Genomic DNA, 24,108 nt, shown 5'->3' on the forward strand with positions numbered 1-24,108 from the left:
AGGTTTTTACTTGCTGGACCTGGATTTGCCACCTCTGTCCAGTTAAGCGTTCCAGCATTTTGGCAAGTCTATGTATGGTTTTCTTAGTGAATAAAGCTGCATATTGAGGCGGAACTGGGAAATACACATTGCATTCTTGCAAATTCACACACTCACAAGAGTAAAAAGACCTAAAAATCAACAGCTCCCCTCTTTGGTGGAGGTTCTCATGCATGCCAGATCCACCACACAGGCATCTACTGAAACTCAAACAATGTGCTTCTCCCACTGGTCGTTGAATCAGTGGAGGTTGGCGTTGGTGGGTCTCACTCTGCTTAATTTATCATTCCTTCCTTCCTTTAGTCTTTCCTCTGGTCTCTTGATGTCTCCCTACTCCTGTTAAAATTCAGATGTATCTGGGGTTGTTGAAAGATTCTGGATTTGTAACTCCGTGGGTGGAGGTTGGTGACTGGTTGGTGTTGGATTTCACTTTGCTTCATCTTCCCTTCCTTTGGTCCTTCTTCTGGTCTCCTGAAAACTTCACGACTCTGGCGGGACTCTGAAGTATCCGGTTAAGGTGAAGGGTCTTGGAATTAACAGGTTTCAGTTGAATTAAAGGAGAGAGAGAAAAAAGAGAGCAATGATGACATGCTGATATGGGAAGGTTGCCGAATGAATAATACTGAGCTCTCAGAAGGGGAAATGAAGACCTAAAAATGTATTGTCTCACATTTACCGCATCACCGCGGCCCCCATAAGCTAGTAGGCCTGCGTGAATGTAGATGATGTTTTCAACATTTTGTTATTTTTTATAATAACCACTTACTCAATGGTAAACAACAGCTTGCAATGAAGATATGCACATTTAAAATACAATAGAAAGTTTTCGACAAATTTTGGTTCAGCTACTTTTTAAATGGGGACGAAGCGTGACTACTGGTTACAAACAACTTCATTTATTCATCACGGGCTGTAATTTGCATAATTGAAATTCCCTGAATGCATTTTCAAAACCACATTTCTCTTCATAAATCAATCTATACCTAAAATGTTGCATCATCATATCACCTCAGTGTGACTTCACTTGAAGGTATTTTAGGTGGGTGTAATGTCGGCACACCGTTTCGCATATAGCAACCAGCTAGTGCTTTTCAAGTTACATTAAATAACAAGCAATGTAAAATTTGCCTAAAAATCACCTCACACCAAAGCCGAAAGGTCACAATCAGAGTTTTACTGTTTGATAACATACAACAGAAATGATGTAAATATAAACATTGCTATAATTGTTGTACATTTACATCAAGACAAACAAAAGCATATAAGTCGCAAGGATGATCCACTTTCAACTCAGCTCAAAATGCAAACGTGGGCGCCAAATGTCAGGTAGGTTTTCATACTGACAGTGACTACAATCACCTTCTTTTTGCAGTTTGACAACAGGAAGTTGAAAGTGAATGGAAGCAAGCCTTGGACCGCACTTTATATAACACCACACAAATAAAAGACTCCGTTTATCCAAAGGAGTTGCTGTTTATGGTTCACGGGCGGCAGTGTTCGATCGTTTCACATGAGTCGCGCCTCAGCTGTTACATTTTGAGAAGACTTTCACGGGACGCATCAGATTCTCACACAGGTAAATATATCCTATATATTAAATGCAGAGGTGGCAAATCCAGGTCCAGAAAGTAAAAACCCTGCCACAGTTTGGCTTTAGCCCCTCGTGCTAGCTCCCTCGCAGAGAAACAAGCACCCAGGGAGCTAGCTAGGGAGCTAGCTAGCTAGCACCCGAGGCTAAAGCCAAACTGCGGCAGGGTTTTTACTTTCTGGACCTGGATTTGCCACAATGGCAATTGAAGGAATTTTCACATGAAGTGTTACTGGCACTGCTTTTGCTAGTTGGGACGTTTGATGAAGAAATGTTTCATAATAATTTCCGGCCCTTCAGCTGGAAGACGATGGATGCAAAGAAACAAAATCGAGGGAAATAAACATTTTGAAAACAAAAGCCAAAATCTTAAAAAGTGAAATTTGACCTTTCCTAACTTTTGGAAGTGAGTGTATGTTTCTAGTTTGTATTATTTGTGAACATCTGAAAACATTCAACCACAACAGAGGATTGATTACATATATTTACAAAAATCTAGGATGTGCTTCTTGATCTGAACAAAGTCAACAATGCTCAGGAGACAAACGTTGAACCTTCTATCATCGTCGAAAAGGAACGTGAAAAAAAAATGAAGTGCAATTCGATGCAAAGAAGTAATTACACAGGACCCAAATTTTGAACGTCATCACAGCTCAGTGTGTCATCACAGTGTACAAAGTGGAACGAACCAACTGTGGTTCAGTGTATGAAACGATACAATCTTCTGTATTCATTGTCCTGTTCATAAAGTTCAGAAGGAAAGAATAGTGTAGTGTAGAAGCATGATGATGCTCAGGAAGATGGATTGACGTCCAAAATGATGTCTGGACCAACACTTGGGATTTGCAAAGATACATTCTCAGATCCATTTTTTATTAGCTTCGAAAAAAAAGCCTTTCAGCTCCCTCTAAGCATTGATGCGACTTGGCTTCACAAAGGAGTGTAGTACACTATTATGTATTAATTTCCTGAAAATGGAATAAAAGTTGAACACGATCAAAAATGTATCAAAACCCAATAATGCAATAACTTCACCAATAATGTAATAAAACATCCTGACTGATATTGCAGTAACACTTTTACCGATAATGTATTGGGGATGACATTTTCAAGTGGGTCTTTTTTGTTCTCAAAACTGACCATGTAAAACTTAACATAATGTAATAGACATCTTCATTTTCAGCCCAAAGTTCTACATTTTTTTCTTGAAAATTTGAAGTGTTAAAATGTTGGTGTTAAATGCTTTAGAGTTGTTATTCAATTTTTAACACAGTCTGATTTATATGGAGGTCTGTGTTGGAGTTACTTGACAGAGTTGATTTATTCAGTGTTAAACAACCTCCACAGAGAGTTAATCAATGTAAGCTCCGCCCACTTGATTATTACTGCTCTGCCCCAGACTTCTGGGATATGATCTCATGATAATGTGATAAAATATTATTGGTAAAAAAAAAAAAGTTTATTAGTGCTGTCACTGTCGAATATTTTTTAGATCCGATTAATCTATCGATTAATCGACTAATCGGATTCATTTGAATTTTGCATTACAAAAGTTTCCCCCCCGCTCTGATTACTGTTCATTAACCAGTGATTTGATTATTTCATACTTTTACAATTGATGTTGTACTATTTTCGGTCATTGTTTTCCAAAGTAGAAACAAATGTTTGCAAGTGTTTTATTTTGATTAAACACGGAAGATCATCAGTTTTCTTTCATGAAGAAAAACAAAAATCAGTCAACAATTCCTGTTGATATGCTGACATCAGAGGATTTGGACCACTCTAAATTTTAAAAAATGGCTCCAAATGATTACTCGATTATTAAAATAGTCGATTAATCTTGACAGCTCTAATGTTCATACAATATCAGTCAGAATTGTTATTACATTATTGGTGCAATTATTACATGATTGGGTTTCATTACATGTTTGATCATGTTAAGTGCAAATTTTATTACATTTTCAGGAAATTATTGCATTCTCGGGTGCTACAAGGGGAAACAGCAAAAATGTAGCAGATGGAAGATACACTGTCAGAAAAAGGGCTACAGTGAATGTCCATTTCTGTCCCTCAAGGTTAAATCAATATGACCATACAGCATACTGTATAGACCTAATTATTACTTTAAAGGAACAAAAAGATACAGGCAAATTCAAGTTTCAAGTTATTGTACCCTTAAAAGTACAATGAGTTACTGTTTGAGAATGAAAGAAGATAGAAGATGAGGCGAGAGTTGGCGATGAAGGCAAAACAAGTTCAACAAAAAAAAAAAACATGATTTGATGATATTGGAAGAGAGGACTAGCGGGCCTATCAGGGCAGCAAACTTCCTGCAATCTGACAGTTCACCACTAAAAATGTCACTTGGTTAATATGCCACTGTGTGATCTTTTGGTACATGGAAAGATGTCAATTACGAGTTTTTTTAAGCAACATCAGTTTTTCTTGGTGACTCACTTTTCTTCCCATAAAAACAATAAAAATGATTCGTCCGGGCAGATGATGATCATGCAATTGGAAACTGTGCCGGATACTGTATGGACATCATAAAATTTCACACTTAAAAAAAGAGAAAAAAAACTTACAAGAACAGTGCAAACCTTCAAGTCAAGTTTTTTTTTTTTTTTTTCATGGGTAACACACCAAGACATTTCGAGTGAGCAACAGCAGCTTCTTCTTTTATTTTTATTTTATTTTTTTAAAGTGCTCTGTTTTTGCATGCTTACGGTCTGGAGTGCAGACAGAGACACATAGCAAACCAGTTCAATGTGGAACCTGATCAATAAAAGCAGAAAAGATCACCAGTTACAACTTCTTCGCTACATGTCTCTGGCCTGATGACAGACCATAAAAACAGTTGTTTGTTATAGTATAAATATTAGAATTGTTAAAAAAATAAAATAAAATAATAAAGTCAATGATTCCCCTCCCCAGACTGCTGAGGTGCCTCACAGTGAGCTCGGAGGTTGCACTCAATGTGCAGTCAATGCAATGAGACAGCAAGCTAAAATTGGTCAGAGGAGGCCGAAAGCAGCGTTCGAAAAATTCTTGCTTATTGACCCTATAATGACTTCACATCAACCACACATATCATGTGCAAAACACGAGGAGAAATATTCATGTCTCGCTCATCTTGGTGATGATTGACACTTACGTTACAATTCTGCTATCTTCACTTGAATCGTTGTCCAAATTTAGTTGTGTCAACATTGCATCCCCCGTTTGACACAATTGCCATTTGCTCATCAGAAAGAGAAGTAGTCAGCATACAGCTGCTCTTTTTTTGCAGTGTAATCTTTGATATTCCCTGTCTCCATTGACGCCGCTGCATTTGCCTCATGAAGGCTACGGAGGGAATAAAAACATCCGTTAAAATGACGGGGCGGGGTGAGACAGTGTCAGACATGCACGTGTCGTCATATCGGTGGCGTCGTATCAGAGGCAATACGTCACATGACCTCACATTTGCATTCATTTATGTAAGAACAAATACAAACTGTCGTCCTCCAGGATCACCAACAACACAAACATGCCATAAAAACACACCAAACGAGCACACTAAAGACTCACAGGTCCACACATGCAGCTGTGCTCATAAGTGTACATAGTCTGGCATCTTTTGTAATGTGTGTTTGTGTATCAGCGCTCTGGTTTGCTGCATCCGCTATTCGTATTGACATTAGCGAGCAAATCAACTTGAATGGGTTACGCAATGTACTTTTCGTCATAGTCCAACAAATGAAAAATCTGATTTGATCAAAAATGATAAGTGGCGTGCACTTACAGTATATCATGATTTATCTTGATCATTCAAACGTATCGCAGCGTAGCCTACTCCAGTGCGTCAACACAGAAAGGAAACTTTTTCAGTTTAAAATAACGTACTTCAACCTCCAAGATCCCACGCCGTTCCCTGGCCAATGGCAGAATAAACAATATTGCTACTAGTCTCATCCTCATAGCGCTTCCAAATCAGATGTATGACGAGATCAAACGAGATCCGGACATTGATTTCACACGCCCCAAAATGGCCGTTAGCGCAACCATTTTGGGAGCGTAGAAAACGCGTCTGTCAATTTGAGTACACGGCAAACGGCACACTTTAACAATGATTGACAGCTGTTGTGGACCACCAACAGAAGAATTAATGCGTAGTTGGTGAAGCACTTTGTACATGGTGGCTGAATCAGCAGACACTGTTACCACACGCAAAACTGACCAACACTTTAAAGATGACTTTTTAACGGCATAAATGATGGCGGCCGCAGCCCAATTAGCAGCTGCTAAGTTGCTAACGTACCTAAATAACACTGCAAGACTTGTGTGAAACGGCTAACTTTGATGGCATTTTCAGCACACATAAAGGGGAAACAAATCCGTATTGTACAAACTTGTAAAGCCTTTGTAAGATCAGATTTGTAAGCACTCACCAATGTAAGAGGGGGTAATTCCACGTAGCAGCATCGTGTTAAAAAAAATAAAGCCCTCCTGACACTTTATCTGCAATCCAACGTGTCCACCTAGCGCATGTATATCATGTCCTTTTCATCAAAAGTGACTGTCAATGCTCTTGGGTGGAAAGTAGACGGATAAACGCTAGTTTTAGCCCTCCTCGTCATTGTAGCTGCACCGCTACTTTCCTGCCACAAGGGGGCTCTTCTCTCTTACGTCATGCAGCATAAACCAGCGTGAGTGCGCTCTCTCTCTCTCTCTCTCTCTCGCCCATATTTTTTGGGGGAGGAAACTTATCAGGGAGCCAATGTTCAAGTTAGTATTTATTTATTATCCCCCCCAAATTGCCATTTTTCACAAATTTTGCCAGGGTGTGTAAACTTATGAGCAAAAACGAATAACCTACCGGTGCAAATTAGAGTCGTTTAGCCAGTTTAGCAGAATAAATTTACTCGTTGCTTAAAACCTTTTGGGAGCTGAATATGTTATTTTTCTCCTGATGAGTCAGATTTTAGTGTTTGTCCTTCACAGTTTCCATTATGGATGCTCATAGGTCCACTCTGAGAGAAAGAAAAGATATTATGGATGTTATCTTGAGTCTCATATTTGCAGCCTGTGCTTTCTTGTTGCTATAAATTTGAATTCCCGCCGGGACTCATTTGTAAATTTGGCCAAGCAACTAAGAGCGGAGTGAGATTTGAAGAACGTCTCAAAGGCTGTAATTGTAATTTGGTGGAGAGATGGAATTATAAGATAGAAGTATAATCACTACAAAAATGGTTGATTAATTAAGTCATGATTTTTTGATTACGGCGGGTTCCTTATTGTCGTGGTTATTTTTGGTGCATTTTAAAAATGTATTCCTGTCAATGAAGAATTACGCAACAAGAGTGAGGTCAACTGAGAGCGACGCGCTCCGCATATCAAAACAGGACGGGGTCTTAAATTTGCCTGAAAGAGCACTCCTTTAAGGTTTGGGGGCGAGGGGGTTAACACAAGGGTGAGGATGGTTGTAAGGAAAACTCAAATGGAAGGTGTAAGACAGTGAGGAGTGGGGGCAGCAAAACATGGCCGCCGCATCATCCGAAGGCAGCCGAGGCAGCAAGTCACACAAGCGTTCTCACCTCCTACAACTTGCCTGATGTTGCGGCTCTTGAGGATGAAGAGGATGAGCGTGACTTGGCGGGGGATGAGGAGGAAGAGGTGGCGGATGCTGAGGGATGTGAAGGAAGGGGCGGAGGAGCGGCGGGGCTTTCTTAAGCCGGGGGAGGGAGCGTTGGAGGGGGGAGTGGGGAGGCGCAAATGAGCCCGGTCCTACCTCCTCCACTTCCCGACCCTCCGCTTCCTCGCTCGCACGACTCACGGTGGGAGGGCTGACGAATCGGAGAGCTGACTGGCTAGGAAAGCTGGCCAAGCGTTGATCTGATTGGCTGCCTGGTTTTGACTACACACAAACATAGAGAGGCGTGTCGGGGTTGGGGGGGGATACTGCATGGTAAGCAAGACAGCAATTTAGTACGGAGGTGGCGTTGCACAGAAACATGCTGCTTTTCTCTACACTGCCTGTCGTACACAAACGGACAAATTGATGATTTCTTGTTCATTTTAACTACTTAAAGAGAACTAAAAATGAGGGCAGTAGTACACCAAAAGAATCACCGTCACTTTTTTTTTTTACAATAATATCTTATATGCAGCCCCACGAATCTAAATATGCTATTCTGGTTAATATTGTGTTAGTGGAATATGAGTTAAGCAGCAAAATCCAGCCGTTTTTATCCTTCTCAGGGGGCGGCCATTTTGTCACTTGCTGTCGAGTGAAAATTACATCATTGTTACTCAGGTCTCAGGTAACAACCAATCACAGCGCGGCTTCAGAAAACAGGTGGGCTGTGATTGGTCGTTGCCTGAGCCTTGAGCAACTGTGATGTCATCTTCATTCGACAGCAAATGGCAAAATGGCCGCCCCTTGAGATGAATAAAAATGGCTGGATTTTGCTTCATATTCCACAAATGTAATATTAATCAGAATGTCATGTTTAGACTAGTGAGGTCACATATTATTGTCAAAAAATGTTTAAGGTTGCCAACCACCTTCATGTTCAAAATATTGTTTTTTAACATTTATTTTCCTTATCAATCCCAATACAATTTAACTAACTCATTATTTTATTTCACTATATTTAAGAGCAACGTTAATGTTCAAATTGAGTAATGCTACAATAACAAAAATACTGATGACAAATAAAACCTCAGTCTCATTTTTGATGAACACTCAGTATTTTGATACGTGGTGCCATGTTTGATGAGCAGCTTTGCAAACAGAACCCGCCATGTAATAAATATGTTTTCGGAATGTTTTTAGAATGAATATGTCTCATTTAAAGACAGAAATGCCCATACGTGGTTTATATGGTATTTCTGAAATGCCCTAAAATGCCACATTGTGGTATAGAGTGGGGTAAAAAAAAAAAGAAAAAAGTATTTGGACAAAATCCAATAGGAAGTCTATAGAAAACCGGCCAACTACCCCCCCCCCCCCTGTATTTATGAGTAATAGTAAACATTATGAACATTATGGTAGAGGGGGGATTATTGGGGCGTCAACTACTGAAAGGTAATGTAACCCTAAATAATTATTGCAGTAGATTAAATGACAATTTTTAATTATAATAATATATATCAATTAATATATGTATAATAATAAATAATTAATGTGATATTGGACTGAAAGATTGCACAGCAGATACATTTCTCTGCTAATGGGCTGTGATTTTACATCTTGATAGTAAGACATACAGGTTACAATAACAAACTATTGAGTCGTGTATGTGTCGTAACACACGTATCACATGCAAACATGCAGATACACTGCAGAACACGCACGATTAGTGCAAGGACTTTGTCATCTGGCACAGACTGATGATGTCCGACACACTCACTGACCTTGATTAGAGGGTTAATGACCCCAACATTGGCACTGGAGTTGAAGACCTTGCTGAAGCCCGTCTCTCTGTTGACAAGCTCCAACTGGTAAAACTTTTTGTCGTCCTGTTTAAAAACAGCAACAACAACACAATAGCGGAAACTGAAAGTCTCTCACACAAAAACAGATATCAGTTGACTCACCACCAGCTTTTTCACCAAAGCCTCTCTCTCTGTGACCATCTCACGAAGCTCGGCGATAAGATGCAGATCTTCAGGACGGCTCTCTCGGTTCCTCAACTTCTCTTCTGTCCCCCCCAGACTAGAAAAGGAGACAAACAAGAGGAAAAGGTGATGCGAGGCAGGATGGGAATTGTGAGAAGCGTTCTTACTGGTTCTTACATTATTTGCAAAGCAGTGATCTTGTCTTTGAGGACCTCCTGAGCCTTGTTGAAGTCTGCCAGCATGATATGAGTCTCTCTGTGATGGACCACACTGAGCTCTCCCAGTTCCCTCTCTTGCCTCTTAGCAAAGTCTTGCTCATGAGCCCTGCGGAACCCACACACGTAACACTTACGCAAACTCATCATCAAAACGGATGATCATGTTGCTCAATCCATCGGTCTATCCATCCATTCATCAATCACCAGGCGTGGGGAGTAACGGAATACATGTACCGCCGTTACGTAATCAGATAAGAATAAAAAGTAACTGTAATCCCTTACAGTTACAGGAAAAAACATGTCATCAGATTACAGGTACATTTATTAAAAATTGAGATTATTTTGAGGGATTACAAATCCTACAATGAATTCAACCAATCAATCAATATATCAATATATCTATACTGTACTTGCATTTCAATGGTTGCCAATTATACAAGGATTTTTTGCTATTGGTAGGCTGCCCGGGTCCCTATCACCTGCAAATAGGAGGAGCGCACTGTATAGAAATATAAAATTGTGGTGATATTCTTGTTTTGTTTTGACTTCATGAGCATACTTGGTATTGGAGTAATCCAAAGGTAATCCAAAGTAATAGTTACATTACTTTAATAGTATGGTACTTGGATTACATTACTTACTACATTTTTTAGCAGGTAACTTGTAACTGTAACTGAATACATTTTAAAAGTAACCCTGCCAACCCTGTCAATCAATGAAAACATTAAATAATACAGTGGTGCCTTGAGATACAAGTTCAATTACTTTCATTGCCAGATCTCAACTCAAAACACATCCCAGATCAACTTTCCCCATGTAAATGAATGGAAATGCAATTAATCTGTTCTAGCCCCCCCACACACACATTTTAAATGTGTTTCTAATAAGACAAAAATAACTCTAAAATGTTGTTTACAAAATCATGCAGTGTTGACAAAATTTAATAAAATTTAAATAAACAATTTTAGCCACATTTTATGCTTTCAATTCAACAGACAATGCTCTGCTCTTTCTGTTGTGTTTGCATTGGCCACCAGAGGGCAGTATAACCTACATATGGCTCATACGTGGATTATTTGTCCACATATGTTGCTTTGTTTGTATTAAAATATTAATGATTTATAGGGCAATAACGCAAGCCCAATTCTATTTGTTAGCACGTGTCAGGTGTTTTGCATTGTTTGTTAGCAGTTGGCTAAACTGACTAATCGAAAGCATAACTTTGCAACAACAACGCCATGTATTGTATCACGGATGTAATTTTATATCAGGCATTAGATTTTGGTCTGCAAATGATTCCTATGTACTCATTCACGACACAGAATGTAAAAAAAGAGTTAGCATGCAGTACCTTATCTGATGATTAGCTCCACTGCGGACCCGAAGCACCTCTTTGCCTTTCAACTCCAGTTCTCGGGTCAAAGTGTCGATAGTCTCGTTCAAAGTGTGGATCTCGTGGTCCAGATCTGTGATGCGGTTGTTACGGGAACACACCTCCGACTGCAAGTCGGAGATACGAACCAGCAACTCTTGCTCCTGCATAAAGCAGAGAATGGGAAAAGTCAGGTTGAGCTCCCGGAAGCTGCGAACTGCTGAGTTACCTGTTGGCGACTATGCTCCATGGCCTTCTCCAGCTCCCTTTTGGCAATAGAATTTTCTTTCAGGTGGATCTGCTTTAGATGCTCGATAGCTGTGGCGTGGAGGTGATTGAGCTCAGCACGGAGTGACGCTGCCACAAAGAAACGAAACCTTCAGCTGCTTTCAAATCATTGAGTGAATGACTACGGTAAATCCAGAGAAAGATTGAACATTCCTATTCGTAACAGGGAAGCGCCATGCAATATAGGTCTTACATGAGTGAAACAAATTACTAACAAGCCGACTTGTTGAAATTTAACAATTACAGTGAATGCAGAGTGGGGGATGCAATTTTCCAAAATATAGAAATTAGGGGTGTCAGACGATTAACATTTTTTATCGTAATTAATCGCATGACTTCAATAGTTAACTCACGATTAATCGCAAATTTTATTTCAGTTCTAAATGTACAATAAAATGTACAATATTTTTCCCCCCAAGTTTTCATGCTCTTGAGAATAGAAATATGGCTGCATCTATTAGTCATTGATACAGTAAATGTCATCATAATTCATACAATTTAGTCAAAATTAAAAAGATGTACTGTACTGTAAAAAATGAGTGTGGTATTGATTTGTGTTGAGGTAATTTTTCTGCCACGAGATGGCATCATTGCATTTTTCTTTCATATTACATATTGCTAGTGATATTTTGCACATTTTTAAAATTGTAAAATACAACTTGACCCCAGTCTCCACAAATATACGCATTATTATTCAATTTGTTACTGCAAAATTTTGATGTGGACGTGTCTGCTGCCCCAGTACAGGCTTTCCAAGTAAGGGGCAGTCATTAATCGCACGTTTAAAAAAAAAAATAGCGGTGTTAAAGGAACTTTAAATGAACTCAAAATGAACGCACTCATTTTGACACCATAGATCTAGAAGCAAATATCGTCTGCATGACATCACCATCCAAGTCCAAACAAACAATTTGCATGTAGCGTCTACCCAGCTTGGCTTTGCCCTCATCTTCCAGTTCAAATCGCAGCGTCTGCAGCTCCTGATCTGACTGCTGTCTGAGGATGTCAAAGGTCCTCCTGTGGGCCTCCTTCAGCGCATGAACCTCCTCTCTCTGCTCCTGCTTCAGACGCTCCTCTAGGGCCTGACGGTGACCGGGAGCAAGAGGAGGAAGAAAGTATAAAGCGCGAAGGGGAAAAGGAGCCGAAAAACATTCCTATGACATCAGAAACCTTACTCGCAAGGTGACGTAGACTAGAATAGAATAGAATGGAATGGAATGCACTCTAAAAACAGTTGGGTTAAAAGTAACCCAATTATGGATCAAAAATGGACTGATCCACTTGATGGGTCAATTTGACCCAACTTTCTGGCTTCTTATATACAAAATGACCCCTTTTTTTTTTTACCCAAGTAACCGGTCCGACCAATATTTATGAGTTTTAAAAGGCCCATTTCTTGACTCAAAGTTGGGTCAAATTGACCAAAGTAGAGGATCGGTCCATTTTTTTACCCATAGTTGGGTTATTTTTGACCCAACTGTTCCTGATTTACTGCAGCAAAGTGGAAAATATAACGGCAGAACGCCAGGATAAGAAAATGTCATCAAAACAACGATGTACTTTTTTCCATCTCGCTCAGCCTTCAGAAACTGAAGTAACATTTAAAATAAAGCAAGGAAGGCCCGCTCATCATTTTGTTCAATGGGGCAATCAAGATCTCATTAATCATTTATTGTGCATGAAAGGTTTCTGCCACAAATATATTATCGTAGCACATTAGTCATTAAGGCAACAATGAGCAATTGGGCTACTTCAATTTTTTTGGAACCGTTTAGCAAGGAAATGAGGAAAATTAAAGAAATAAAACATTTGACTTAGTCCGTCCATTCTCTCCAGTTGGTAATTTCCTCACTTGCTTGTAACTCATTCTCTGGCTTTCCACAAAGAAATTGGTTTTTGTCGGATAAATTGATCAACCCGGCTCAGCCTTTCCAAAGCAGCTACTCAACGCTATAATTTCCTCTCTGGAGGAAATTACTTTAGATAATGTTGTGCTTCATTACTTGCACGTTTCAGTTTGGTAAAAACGAATTCCTGGATCCAAGCCTGTATCCAGATTCCACTCAATAATTAATCCGTTTTTCAGAGCCTAAATTTGCCCCAAAACGTACCAATATTTACTAGGGTGAACAACAAGGGCCTATTTTACTCTGTTGAAATGACTGTTGTGAACTAAGTTGATAAACAAACAACAAAGCGACGTTTTAACCTCAGCCTTTTTGTTCAGTGTCGTTTGCCTTGTTTGTATTGTGTGTACTGCGTATTTGTACCCGGATCTGGTGCTGCCGAGCCTCCTCCATAGTACTCAGTGCGCAGCAGTGAGCCTCTTGTAGTCGATGTTCCCTCCTCTGATGCTCTCTCTGCATCTCTGGGAATCATAAACGTGGCCGTAAACAATCACGTTCATACACAAACCTGACATGATGTGAGCTATCAGCAATGTAAAAGTTCCTTAATTAAATGATAGAAGGTCCAGAATCAAAATCAGAATCACCTTTATTGGCCACGTATGTAAAATACACAAGGAATTTGTCTTCATCGTCACAACACACCAAAGAAATATAAAAATGAAAATAAAATGAAAATGAAAAAAAAAAACTGTGGGAGACAGAATGGGAAGCCTGGCAAGTCGCCCTGAGTGCCCTGAATTTCTTGGATGTAAAAAGAAAACACAAACATCTTTCCAAAAAAAAAAAAGAAAAGAAAAGAAAAGAAAAAAACATAACCCAGTTGTTGCCATTCAAACAACTGTGCATTTAATCAAAATCCAATTACAATTTCAATTATTAATACTCCACAATTACAAAATCAGCATAATTGTAAAATAAAAGAAGAAAAAAAGATTATTATTAAAAATGTTTTAATGTATACATTTGCACCTTTTTATTTTAAAATAACTAATTTAATAAATTTTGTTTCATCCAAAAGGAACTTGCAAAAATGATACTTAATATTTTTTACGCTTAAACATTTTCTTGTTTTGTACCAAAAAATAAATGATCGTCCTAATCGTGATTTCAATCATTACCAAAATAATCGTGATGAATATTTTCTTCATAATCGAGCATCTTGTATTTCTTTTGTGTGAACTATAAACATACAAATTGATATAATACAGATTAAAGGCTTCACTGTGTCTAATATGCATGTTTGTTTGTTTGTTTTTATGCCGAACAAATCCCACGCAAGCATGAGGGAAAACATGCAAACTCTAGAACCGGGATTGTAACACCCAACTTGGTCATAAATGCTTTCAAATATGGACCCAATGGTGACTGGTATACCTTTGAGTTGCTGGCCGAGTAGCTCCCTCTCCTGGCTGAACTGAGATTGCAGCTGCTGCAGGGCGGCCTGCGATTGAGACAGCTGCAACTCCAGAGATTGCTTCAACAGAGAGATCTGCAGGCGGGGACAACACACCAGGATTACACTCTGTGTGTGTGTGTGTGGAGGGGGGGGGGGGGGGGGGGGGTCTTTATTTTATCGTACGTAAAAGTGGTTGCTTTGATGGTCTGAGTAGCAAAAATATGGCATGCCACATCAAACATATTGTGGTGATTGAGACGCGGTGACGATACGACGCTTAAGGGGCAGCGAAGGTCACGACTCTACTCCATTCCTCCGGCAGTTAAATCCCCTGCAGGATTTAGTGCAACAGGATGGGAATGGGGATCTGTAGGGGTTTGATGGCTTGAACAAGATGAGGATGAGGAGCGGGAGTGAATGGGATTATCTGGAAGTAAATAAAACGGTCAATTGTCTTGTCTGTGTTGTTCACTACAATGATGACATTGTTGGAAGCGCACGGGCCAGAGGTGCTGTTTCGATTGCCGTTTGCTAGCTTTTTTGTTTTATGACATTTTGATGAGGTTCTAAGTGAACGTAAGATTAATGTATTTTTTGCTGTTACCGCATTGGGGCCAAGTAGGCACAGCTGCTTAGTCACTCTAAGCAGATGTGCAGACGGAGCCGCAACAACAAGATGAAATTGACATGTTCGGAGTGTATGGCCTTGGCTGACGTTGCTCGATTGCCGGGATGCCGGGATAAAATTATGCAGCAGAGAATTTATGTAATTTCATTTCATTTATCCTGAAATCATTATTTATGAATTATTGAAATATTGATTTTTGTTTTTCCATCTATCAAATGTATGCTAGTGGCAGTCTTTTTTTTCTTTTTCTTTTTTTGTTAATGGTTCTGGGTGTTTTATAGATTAGCTGTCTCACAAGTCAATTGAAGTTTGTGATTTGATGGCATCCATTTTTTAAATTGAGAGATCTGCAGGGTAGTCACTGGATAATTGAATGAACTGATAGTTATCTAAACTTCTACCTCTACGCAGTCGAACCTTGGCCGAGGCAAGAACAATCATCTCAGATTGATGCTGTCAAAATGGTAGTCAATAACAATCAATACATTATGTTTATTGTTGTGTATTGTTGGTGCAGAACTGCGAACCACAGTAGCAGAAATAATTTGAGAAAATGAAATAGTTGTCTAAAAACAACGGATTGTTTTTCACAGAAACAATGATGGTTAACGGTTAAAGGTGGGATGGCCCTGACAAATGTGAATAGTTTTTGAAATTTAAATTTTCCTTGAATGCTTGTGGACTTTTGAATCCGGTCTTTGGAACGCAGCTGGCTGTGCAAATATACAAATAACACACATTTTCCGGATCTAAAACAAGTCTAAATGCACGCTGTGATTATCTTGCAACCAGGTTAGGGTGTTCCCCATTTATCGCCCCAAAAGACCCTTAACAGGACAAAGCTAATGAATGATTCAATTGTCAATCTTTTTTTTTATTTTTATAGGCATGAGCCAATATCGAATTCTAACAGTATGATGACTGTGAGCAAAATTATGGCAATATCACAGTATTAAAATGAGAGCTGTAAAATGTATTGTTTATATATTTGGGTAAATAAAAACAGCTTTTTCTTATTGAACTCAAACCATTAAAACATTTTTTTTTGTTACTTTATTAAGAAACATATAAAAGAAAATTAATTTAACATACTTCTTCAGTTTCGATTTTTCATAGTGAGTCAGAGTGTCCCATCACTGGTGAGCTATTTTTAGAACAGACCCGAAGGCTGCTTATGTTGTCCTTGGGGCTAACCAGTACCCGCTGCACCATGTTTTTTGTTGTTGTTGTTTTTTCCGAGACATTGCACATTAGTCAACTTAGCAAAAAGGCACCCGTGTCCATGTATGCTCTTGTCTTCGTCCTTCACTTCCCACCTGTGGGCAACTGCCAGTGTTAGTGGTAATTTAGACCTTGAGACTTTATAAAACCATGGTAAACCGGCCATTACAATGGCCAACATGTGATATAGATTATTTATTATTTATTTATTTTTTTAAAATTTTTTTTTGTTTTGTTTTGTTTTTTTACACCAATCTCTGGTATAGCTAATTCAGGGATCGATCTATTTGGTTTCAGGAAATAGAACAGTTGTCTTGGAAACATAAATACTTATCCATACAATCTTTCCATTTCCCTACTTTTGCAGACCTACAAATTTACAACTGCCTGTAAAGTTCTTGAACAAGCAAAGGCGGGCCTAGAAATCGATTCGTTAAGAGCTTCATTTGATGTGAACCAGCCTGCACCCTGACCAAGGGTCCGTACTTTGCGACTTACTTCAACAGCTCTCTATAGCATGACTTTTGACGTCTTACCTGTTCGAGCAGGTCCTCCACCTTCCTCTGCCAGCCCTCCCTGGCGGCCATCATTTCCAGCTCCTTCTGCTGGGAGAGCTGAGTCAGCGCCGCCTGCTTGTCGGCGTCATATTCTTCGCTCAGCTCCTGCCTCAGCAGTCGCACTTCTTCACTAAAGAGGTAAGGAAGCACCTTATTTTTTAATACGTTACTCTCCCTAATGGAGTGACTCCCAAGCGCTGTGCAGCGACTCATGGGAAATTATTCAGTTTCACGTAATTGGTCCAAATGATTATTTAGTACAACTCATATAGAAAAATATTTTGGTCCATGCATATAGTGAAATACGGAGGGTGGCTATTAGCCTAACTAGCCACTTGTTGCTATTCATACCATACACATTCAATCAAAAGATTGGGGTCACTTAAAAATGTCAGAATTTTGAAAGAAAAGCGTTGTTTTGATCAAGGCTATTTTAGTTATAATACAACTAAAATTAAAATAACAATTTCGTTAACGAAATAAAATAAAAACGAAAATGCTTTTAAAAAAAACACCTAACTGAAACTACATTTTATGTTTCCAAAACTAACTAAAACTAACTAATTATAGAAAAAATGTCCTTCATTTTAGTCTTTGGTAATTAACCTTTGGAGAGGATTTTAAATGTGATTTTAAGGATACTTATTACGATATTAACCGGGATAAAGACGTTTGAAAGTGTGTCACACGGAATTGATGTCATCTAACAGCAGCAGCCAATAGAAAAGCACCTTCAGATGACATTGCTACTAGGCGACAAATTTGCCTGCTTGACTTTTGGCTCCAATGGCTCGCCTCGCCTGCTTTTTCATTTAACTAAGCCAAAATGCAACGTTCGGTAAGAAATGTTATTTTTTTTCATTTAATCATGGTGTTTATTAACTCATTCACTGCCATTGACAGCTATAGACGTAAAAAATTCATTTGAACTATGTATATTAGTTTAACGTTTTTTCTACTTTTGTTAACAAGAGTATGAAAACCTAAAAAAGAAATTGTTCATTTAGAACAGATATAAAATTTGTGAGTTAACTAGTGAAGTCATGCGATTAATTGCGAAAACAAATTATCATCCGACGCCCCTAATTTTTTAATAATCTTTTCTTCTTTTCTATCATTTAAAAAAAAGTAACGAATTTTTTAAATAAACTTTTCTTTTTTCTTTTTTTGAAAAGAAAAGATTACTAAAAATTAGGGGCGTCAGGTGATTAATTTTTAATCATAATTAATCACATGACTTCACTAGTTAACTCACGATTATTCACCAATTTTATATATGTTCTAAATGTACAATAAAAAAAAATTCTAGGTTTTCATACTCTTGTTAACAAAAGTGGGAAAAAAATTTAAACTAATAGAAATAGTTCAAATGAATTTTTTATGTCTATAGTGTCAATGGGAGTGAATGAGTTAAATCTTGCTCACAAGTAATAGACATTAAAAAAAAACTACTTAAAGTGACTAAAACTAAGCATTTTTTAAATAACTAAAACTAATAAAAACGAACAGAACCACTCTGAAACTAATTAAAACTAACTAAGTTAAAAAACAACTCAAAATGAAAGAAAAATAAACTAAAATGAAAATTCCCAAACTATAATAACCCTGGTTTGAGAAACATGATTACGTATTTAATTGAGTTTTATTCTAATATCTAATATACATGGAATCATATTTCTAAAATATGACTGTTTGCGCAAGATCAGTGATATCATGGCCCGTCAAAAAACAAGCAATGATGTCATCATGATGTCACTTCCAAACACATTCAGTAAGTCTCTAGTTTTTATTGACTTTCATCAAACAGGCTTTCGTCAAAGCGGGTCTAAATAAGAAAGTGAGGCTTTGTTTACCGAAGCGCTTCTCTCCATTTTTGTTCCAAGTTGTCGGCCATCTTGTCCATCTTCTGCTTCTCCTCGGTTCGGATGGACATCACTCGGGCTTCATGCTGCTGTTTCTGGGTCTCAATCTCCTCCTACAAGCATATAGGAGGTGTTTATGTCTGTTCCTGCACTGCAGTTCTACAGCGCGCACACACTTCCTGTCCCCCTTCTTGATATTAGCGCATAATGGCTCCATCATCATTAGCTCACAAATGGCTCCGCACTTATTGCTCTGCAAATTCTCATTTCCTGCTTTCAGAAAATCTCCTGCTCCATCATCTTCACTGTCACATGCAACTTGAATTCTCCCGTCTTGCTCACCTGCAGGTCTGTTAGCAGGTTGCTGGTCTCTCGAACCCGGGCTCTGGTGGCATCGAGTTCTATCTTAAGCTTCTCCTGAGTCTCCTTCAAGCAGGTGATCTGGTTCTGTGCCGAGTTCACGTTCTGGTCCCGCTCCCTCACCAGCTCCTGGAGGTGGGACACCTGCAATGGCGGGAAATACGACTGTTACTATAAATAAAGTGGAATTTTTAGGTATTTGTACTTTAGCGTGTTTTTTTTCTTCTGACTACTTTTTACATTACCTCCCAACATAAAAACAATCAGTACTTTCTACTCGTTATTCTGTTAAAATGGGCTTGTTACTTTTTTCAGTCTTTGCAGATGATGACAACGTTAAAAAAGAAACATAGAAAATACAAAAAGGTGACTGATTGAATAAGGACTTATACACCAGGTTCGAGCAATAAGAATTCTATGAAAAGCACATACAGGCAAGGTGTGTGTTTTTCAGTTGTCAGTTGTTTTGATGTGCTCAGCAATTTATTTTTCTTCTCAATACAAACACAATAAAATGTAGTAAAAGATGTTAACTATTTTGTCATGAGAGAATTTTTGCTATTTTGCAAAATGGCCACCCCCAGAGATGGACACAAACGGCTGGATTTTGCTGCTTCACTCCTATTCCGCAAATATGAATCAGAATATCATGTTCAGACTAGTGAAGTCACATATAATATTGTCAAGAAATGTTTACGGTTGACTTCCCCTTCAAGTACATTTCAGAATATGTACTTTTTCACTGTATGCAGTTAAAAGAGTTGAATCAACACGACACTTGAACAATCCAACCAAAATTTAAGATTATTAAGGGTGTTGAAGCTTGTGATTTTCTTACCTCTTGATTGGCCATGTTGAGTTTGGCAGAAAGCTCCTCTTTCAAGTTGTCCAGCTGCTGCTGCACTCGGTCTCGATGCTCCTCCAGAGACAGCCGTTTTATCTCAAACTCCTGACTCATTTTCTGGGGAGGAGATTCACACCGCAGACAAAGTGTTTACACTTGAAAGAGGCACATCAAAAATGGGAGGACTGTGCGGGGGGGAACTGGAAAAAGATGGTTGGGAGTTTTAGCGTTATTTTTGCAATGACATTTGCTCTGGTCCGGTATTAGGCACTTTTATTTTGTCTAGTCAGTCTTATTTTATCATAAAGGCCTTTATTCTGTCATATCGAATTATTAATCATTTCCCGAGCTAGAGTTACTGAATGAATTTTGTCGAGGCTCCTTAGCCTCAGTTCTTCCATGTGCTCGACGCTGCTGGCATGCATCCAGCCCTGTTCTCTCACTCGAGGTTTCTCAGTCAAGGGTTCGAAGTCAAGTTTTTTTTTTTAATGCCACATGAATCCAGCCCTGCTCCTGTTGTTACTTTGTATTTTTGGATATAAAAACTCTCCCGGAGTGAAATAATTACCAGTGGAGCAATGTATAAGAAATAATAGCGTGCTTGTTAGGTTGACAGGGCGGAAAAATATTAATATTCTACAAAATAAAAGGGAGGCCAGCAAAAGTTTTGAACCGTTGCTTTAAGGACTTGTTACTGAGGGAACGCTAGCCTCATTTGCAAGTTTATGGCTTGTGCCATAAGTGCAGCCTTAGTGGGTGGTCAAAATAACAAAACAAAAAAAACAATAACAACAAAACGCTCCATTAAAACTTCACCCTCCTAAAATAACTGCCTAAGTAATTTTTTGAGACAGTCCTCCGATAAATACAACCACATAGGATGTTTTGAAAAAGTGCAAAATTACAACCAAGTGTTTTAGTTTAGCGACATCTATCGGCCATGTTAAATAGCGCAAAAATCTAAAAGCGAGGCAAAAACCCGGTCCGACTGGTCAGACGACGAGTGCTTATCTTGATTGTTTAGTGTGGTCTCCATGTTTTATTCTTGTTGACAACCTCACAGAAAGCCTCATCCTAACCCCGAGCATGGAGTCCGTGACGGAGAATTGACATACATGTCAACACTAATATCATTACTGGACTGTTAGCTCAGTAAGTTAGACGTTAGTCTCCCGACCAGATGATCCAGGTTCGAGATTCAGTTTTGTATTTTTCGCTATTTAACATGACCGATGGAAGTCGCTAAACTACAATACGTGACACTTGATCGTATTTTGGTGCATGGTAAAACAACCAATAGGGTCGTTATTGTTGGAGGACTTGTTGCTTTTTTTTGTTGTTGCAAAAAATATTTTCTTGCCTAAATCTTCTCCTCATGATGCAAATGGTTCAATTTTATGTGTTTCCTGAAAAATCTGGATAAAAAAATGACTCAGGCGATTATTTTAAGAAGGCGTCGAAATTATTTTCTATTGAGTATTCGCATGATGACATGTCTGTAAAGTATGTAATTTATTGTAAATGCAGGTTTTGTATGTGTGTGGTTTTTTTTACTACTGTTTATGACTAATTTCATCTTAAAATAAGAAATACTAATTCTATTGGCACAGGTAGCAAAAGCGACACTAGTTTCAATATATTGGTGGGTGGTTTAGTTCTATTGGCAAATCATTTTGCTTCAATAAATTCTTCATTTCTTTTGAGTAATGTTTTTTCTTGTGTTTTTAAGCTCTGTTTTCGCAGCGTCACCATTTCTCTTTTTTTCAGTTTAGCTGTCACTAGCCTCCTTCATGATGCCAAAGGATGACAGTTCTTTTTCATATTTGGTCACAAAATACCTTCAATGGAATACACAGGCACGAGGTTCCGTATGCGGATCATAAATCCTTTCTCCATTTGGAGGATGAAAGCTTTGACAATCTGCATGACAGGTGGTGTTAGCCTAATCCGACAGAGAGCGCTCATCAACATTCACACCGCAGAACCATTTTCTCCTCAAGGACCAGTGAAAGATTGGACATGGGCAATAAAGCTGCCACCTGCAGGCGGATTGAAGAAATTCTGCTGCAGTCTCATCTGAGCTTCAGTGAACTGGATTTGGAATTAATAGAGCATGAGAAATTAGTAGGATCGCTTTAGAAACTTTTTTAATATCTCGCTTGCGGGGATTAAAAGTTTCTGGGAGATTAAATCCGCGCTTTAAAAATGACCACATCTACACGGCCTCCATCTCTACCCTCCCACATCCCCTTTCATTTGTGCCCGTAGAAAAACAGACATCCATCTAAAAGTGACAAGGCACAGCCTATATGGATTATTTTTCACATCCATTGTATCCATTCATCCTCTCCCTCTCTCTCTCATTCTTTCAGGAAATCTGTCATCTGACGCCCACACGCTTGCACAATGCTCGGAGGCAAGATTTCATGTCGGTGAAAATCCACCAATTAGCAGTCGGCTCCAATGAGCCTTTGAAGGGGAAGAGCAGAGAGACGAAGGGCACATAATGCTAAACTAAATCCCTCCTGAAGTCTAACGGTTTGTTGTCGTGAAGGCCAGTCGGTTTTCTGCAGGTGCAACCCCAACAGCATCACAAACGAACCGAAGTGGCTGCAAACGTATTAACAGTCCTGCAAATGTTACACAACGTGCGTATTTGTGCTTCGAGGACAAAGGAAGAGCACGGAAAAGAGCGGGAGCTGTTGTTTGGCCTAATTAAAAGTGTGCAGTCACGAGAGGGGGATGCGCATTTCCTCGCCATACATTTATCTAAAACAAGTTTTTGCTGAAGGGCAAAAATTAATTGCTGAGGCTCCTGCACAGCTGAGAGAGATAGAAAAGCCTGCGGCTGCACGTCTTCATTGCTGCGTATGAAAGTTGGTACCTGCCAGATTTCATCGACTTCACCCAGCGATGGGATCGACTCACACGCGTGCAAGTCTCAAGTCGTCATTTTCAAGTTGGTCACCTTGCAACGTTAACTAAAGTATCTGCATGCTGTTCATTTTTCATACGCACATAGTATGTTCGTAGTATGTTCTTGTCTAAACAGGCTTCATCAGCTCATTTCATTTTCATTGTGGACCCCGTTTTTATTGAGCGCAGAATATTGGCACTACTTTTTCGCCGCTAGTCTAAGATGCAACAAGCACGAGGAGCTACAACTGCATGGAGTTTCAACCGCCAATGTGACTTTCATATGGAGCCCTCTCCAAATAAGTGAGCTGGCACTGAAATGCAGTCAAAAGAAGCCAAAGAGATGACTAAATGGGCCGTGAGAATCAATCGTGTGAAAGCAGCTTTATCAAAATTAGGGGTGTCAAATTTAGTGCGTTCATTTTGAGTTCATGTAGAGTTCCTTTAACGACACTAATGTTTTTAATGCGCGATTAATGACCGCCCCATACTTGGAAAGCCTGTACTGGGGGAATTACAGTCGCATGACATGTCCACGTCAAAATTAAACAGTAATAAATGTAATAATAATGCATATATTCATGGAGACTGGGGTCAAGATGTATTTTACAAGTTTAAAAATGTGCAGAATTTCACAAGTTACTTCACGTTAAAGATTAGGTAGCGCTTAACTCATTCACTGCTATTGATGGCTATAAACGTCAAAAATTCATTTGAACTATTTCTATTAGTTTAACATTTTTTTCCCACTTTTGTTAACAAGAGTATGAAAACCTTGAATTTTTTTTAATTGTACATTTAGAACAGATATGAAATTTGTGATTTATCGCGAGTTAACTAGTGAAGTCATGCAATTAATTACGATTAAAAACTCTCATGGCCTTTTTTATTTTATTCATTCACTGCCATTCACGTCAAAATTTCATTGTAACTATTTCTATTAGTTTAACATTTTTTCCCCACTTTTGTTAACAAGAGTATGAAAACCTATAATTTTTCAATTTACATTTAGAACCGATTAATCGCGAGTTAACTAGTCATGCGATTAATTACAATTTTAAAAAATTATCACCTCTTGCCCCAAATTTTTAATAATCTTTTTAAAAATGAATTTATGGCAGTGAATGAGTTAATATGAAAAGAAAAATGCACTGAGCTGTCACCAACATCTTAAAATTTTAATTATGCCATCTAGTGGCAAAAGAATGACCTCAACACAAATCAATACCACACTTGTTTTTTTTACAGTACAGTACAGCTTTTTAATTTCAACTCAAAGTTATTATGAAATGATTGTATCAATGACT

General features: G+C 38.7%; 1 protein-coding gene across 14 annotated transcripts in view; it reads right to left on the minus strand.

The window, feature by feature from the left end:
• The window catches only part of LOC147179979 (protein FAM184A-like), a 49,179-nt gene that overhangs the window by 10,068 nt on the left and 15,003 nt on the right, over positions 1-24,108 (minus strand). For 2 of the 14 annotated variants that reach the window (XM_086067269.1, XM_086067268.1), the window contains exons 11-24: positions 19,880-20,002; positions 19,024-19,185; positions 18,673-18,794; positions 16,799-16,949; positions 14,392-14,506; positions 13,378-13,475; positions 12,036-12,189; positions 11,049-11,176; positions 10,799-10,983; positions 9,407-9,553; positions 9,209-9,326; positions 9,026-9,130; positions 7,204-7,523; positions 6,058-6,639 (exon numbers count right to left, since the gene is read on the minus strand). In XM_086067269.1, the coding sequence (XP_085923395.1) occupies positions 6,627-6,639; positions 7,204-7,523; positions 9,026-9,130; positions 9,209-9,326; positions 9,407-9,553; positions 10,799-10,983; positions 11,049-11,176; positions 12,036-12,189; positions 13,378-13,475; positions 14,392-14,506; positions 16,799-16,949; positions 18,673-18,794; positions 19,024-19,185; positions 19,880-20,002 (1,941 nt within the window). In that variant the 3' untranslated portion in view covers positions 6,058-6,626. Of the gene's footprint in view, positions 1-44; positions 566-2,479; positions 7,524-9,025; positions 9,131-9,208; positions 9,327-9,406; positions 9,554-10,798; positions 10,984-11,048; positions 11,177-12,035; positions 12,190-13,377; positions 13,476-14,391; positions 14,507-16,798; positions 16,950-18,672; positions 18,795-19,023; positions 19,186-19,879; positions 20,003-24,108 lie in introns of those variants that run through there. The other 12 variants (XM_086067277.1, XM_086067267.1, XM_086067274.1 and 9 more) reach the window with 11 other exon arrangements.

Source organism: Leptonotus elevatus, chromosome 2, assembly GCF_054856555.1.
Source record: "Leptonotus elevatus isolate MCC_2025b chromosome 2, RoL_Lele_1.0, whole genome shotgun sequence".
Classification (NCBI taxonomy): domain Eukaryota; kingdom Metazoa; phylum Chordata; class Actinopteri; order Syngnathiformes; family Syngnathidae; genus Leptonotus; species Leptonotus elevatus.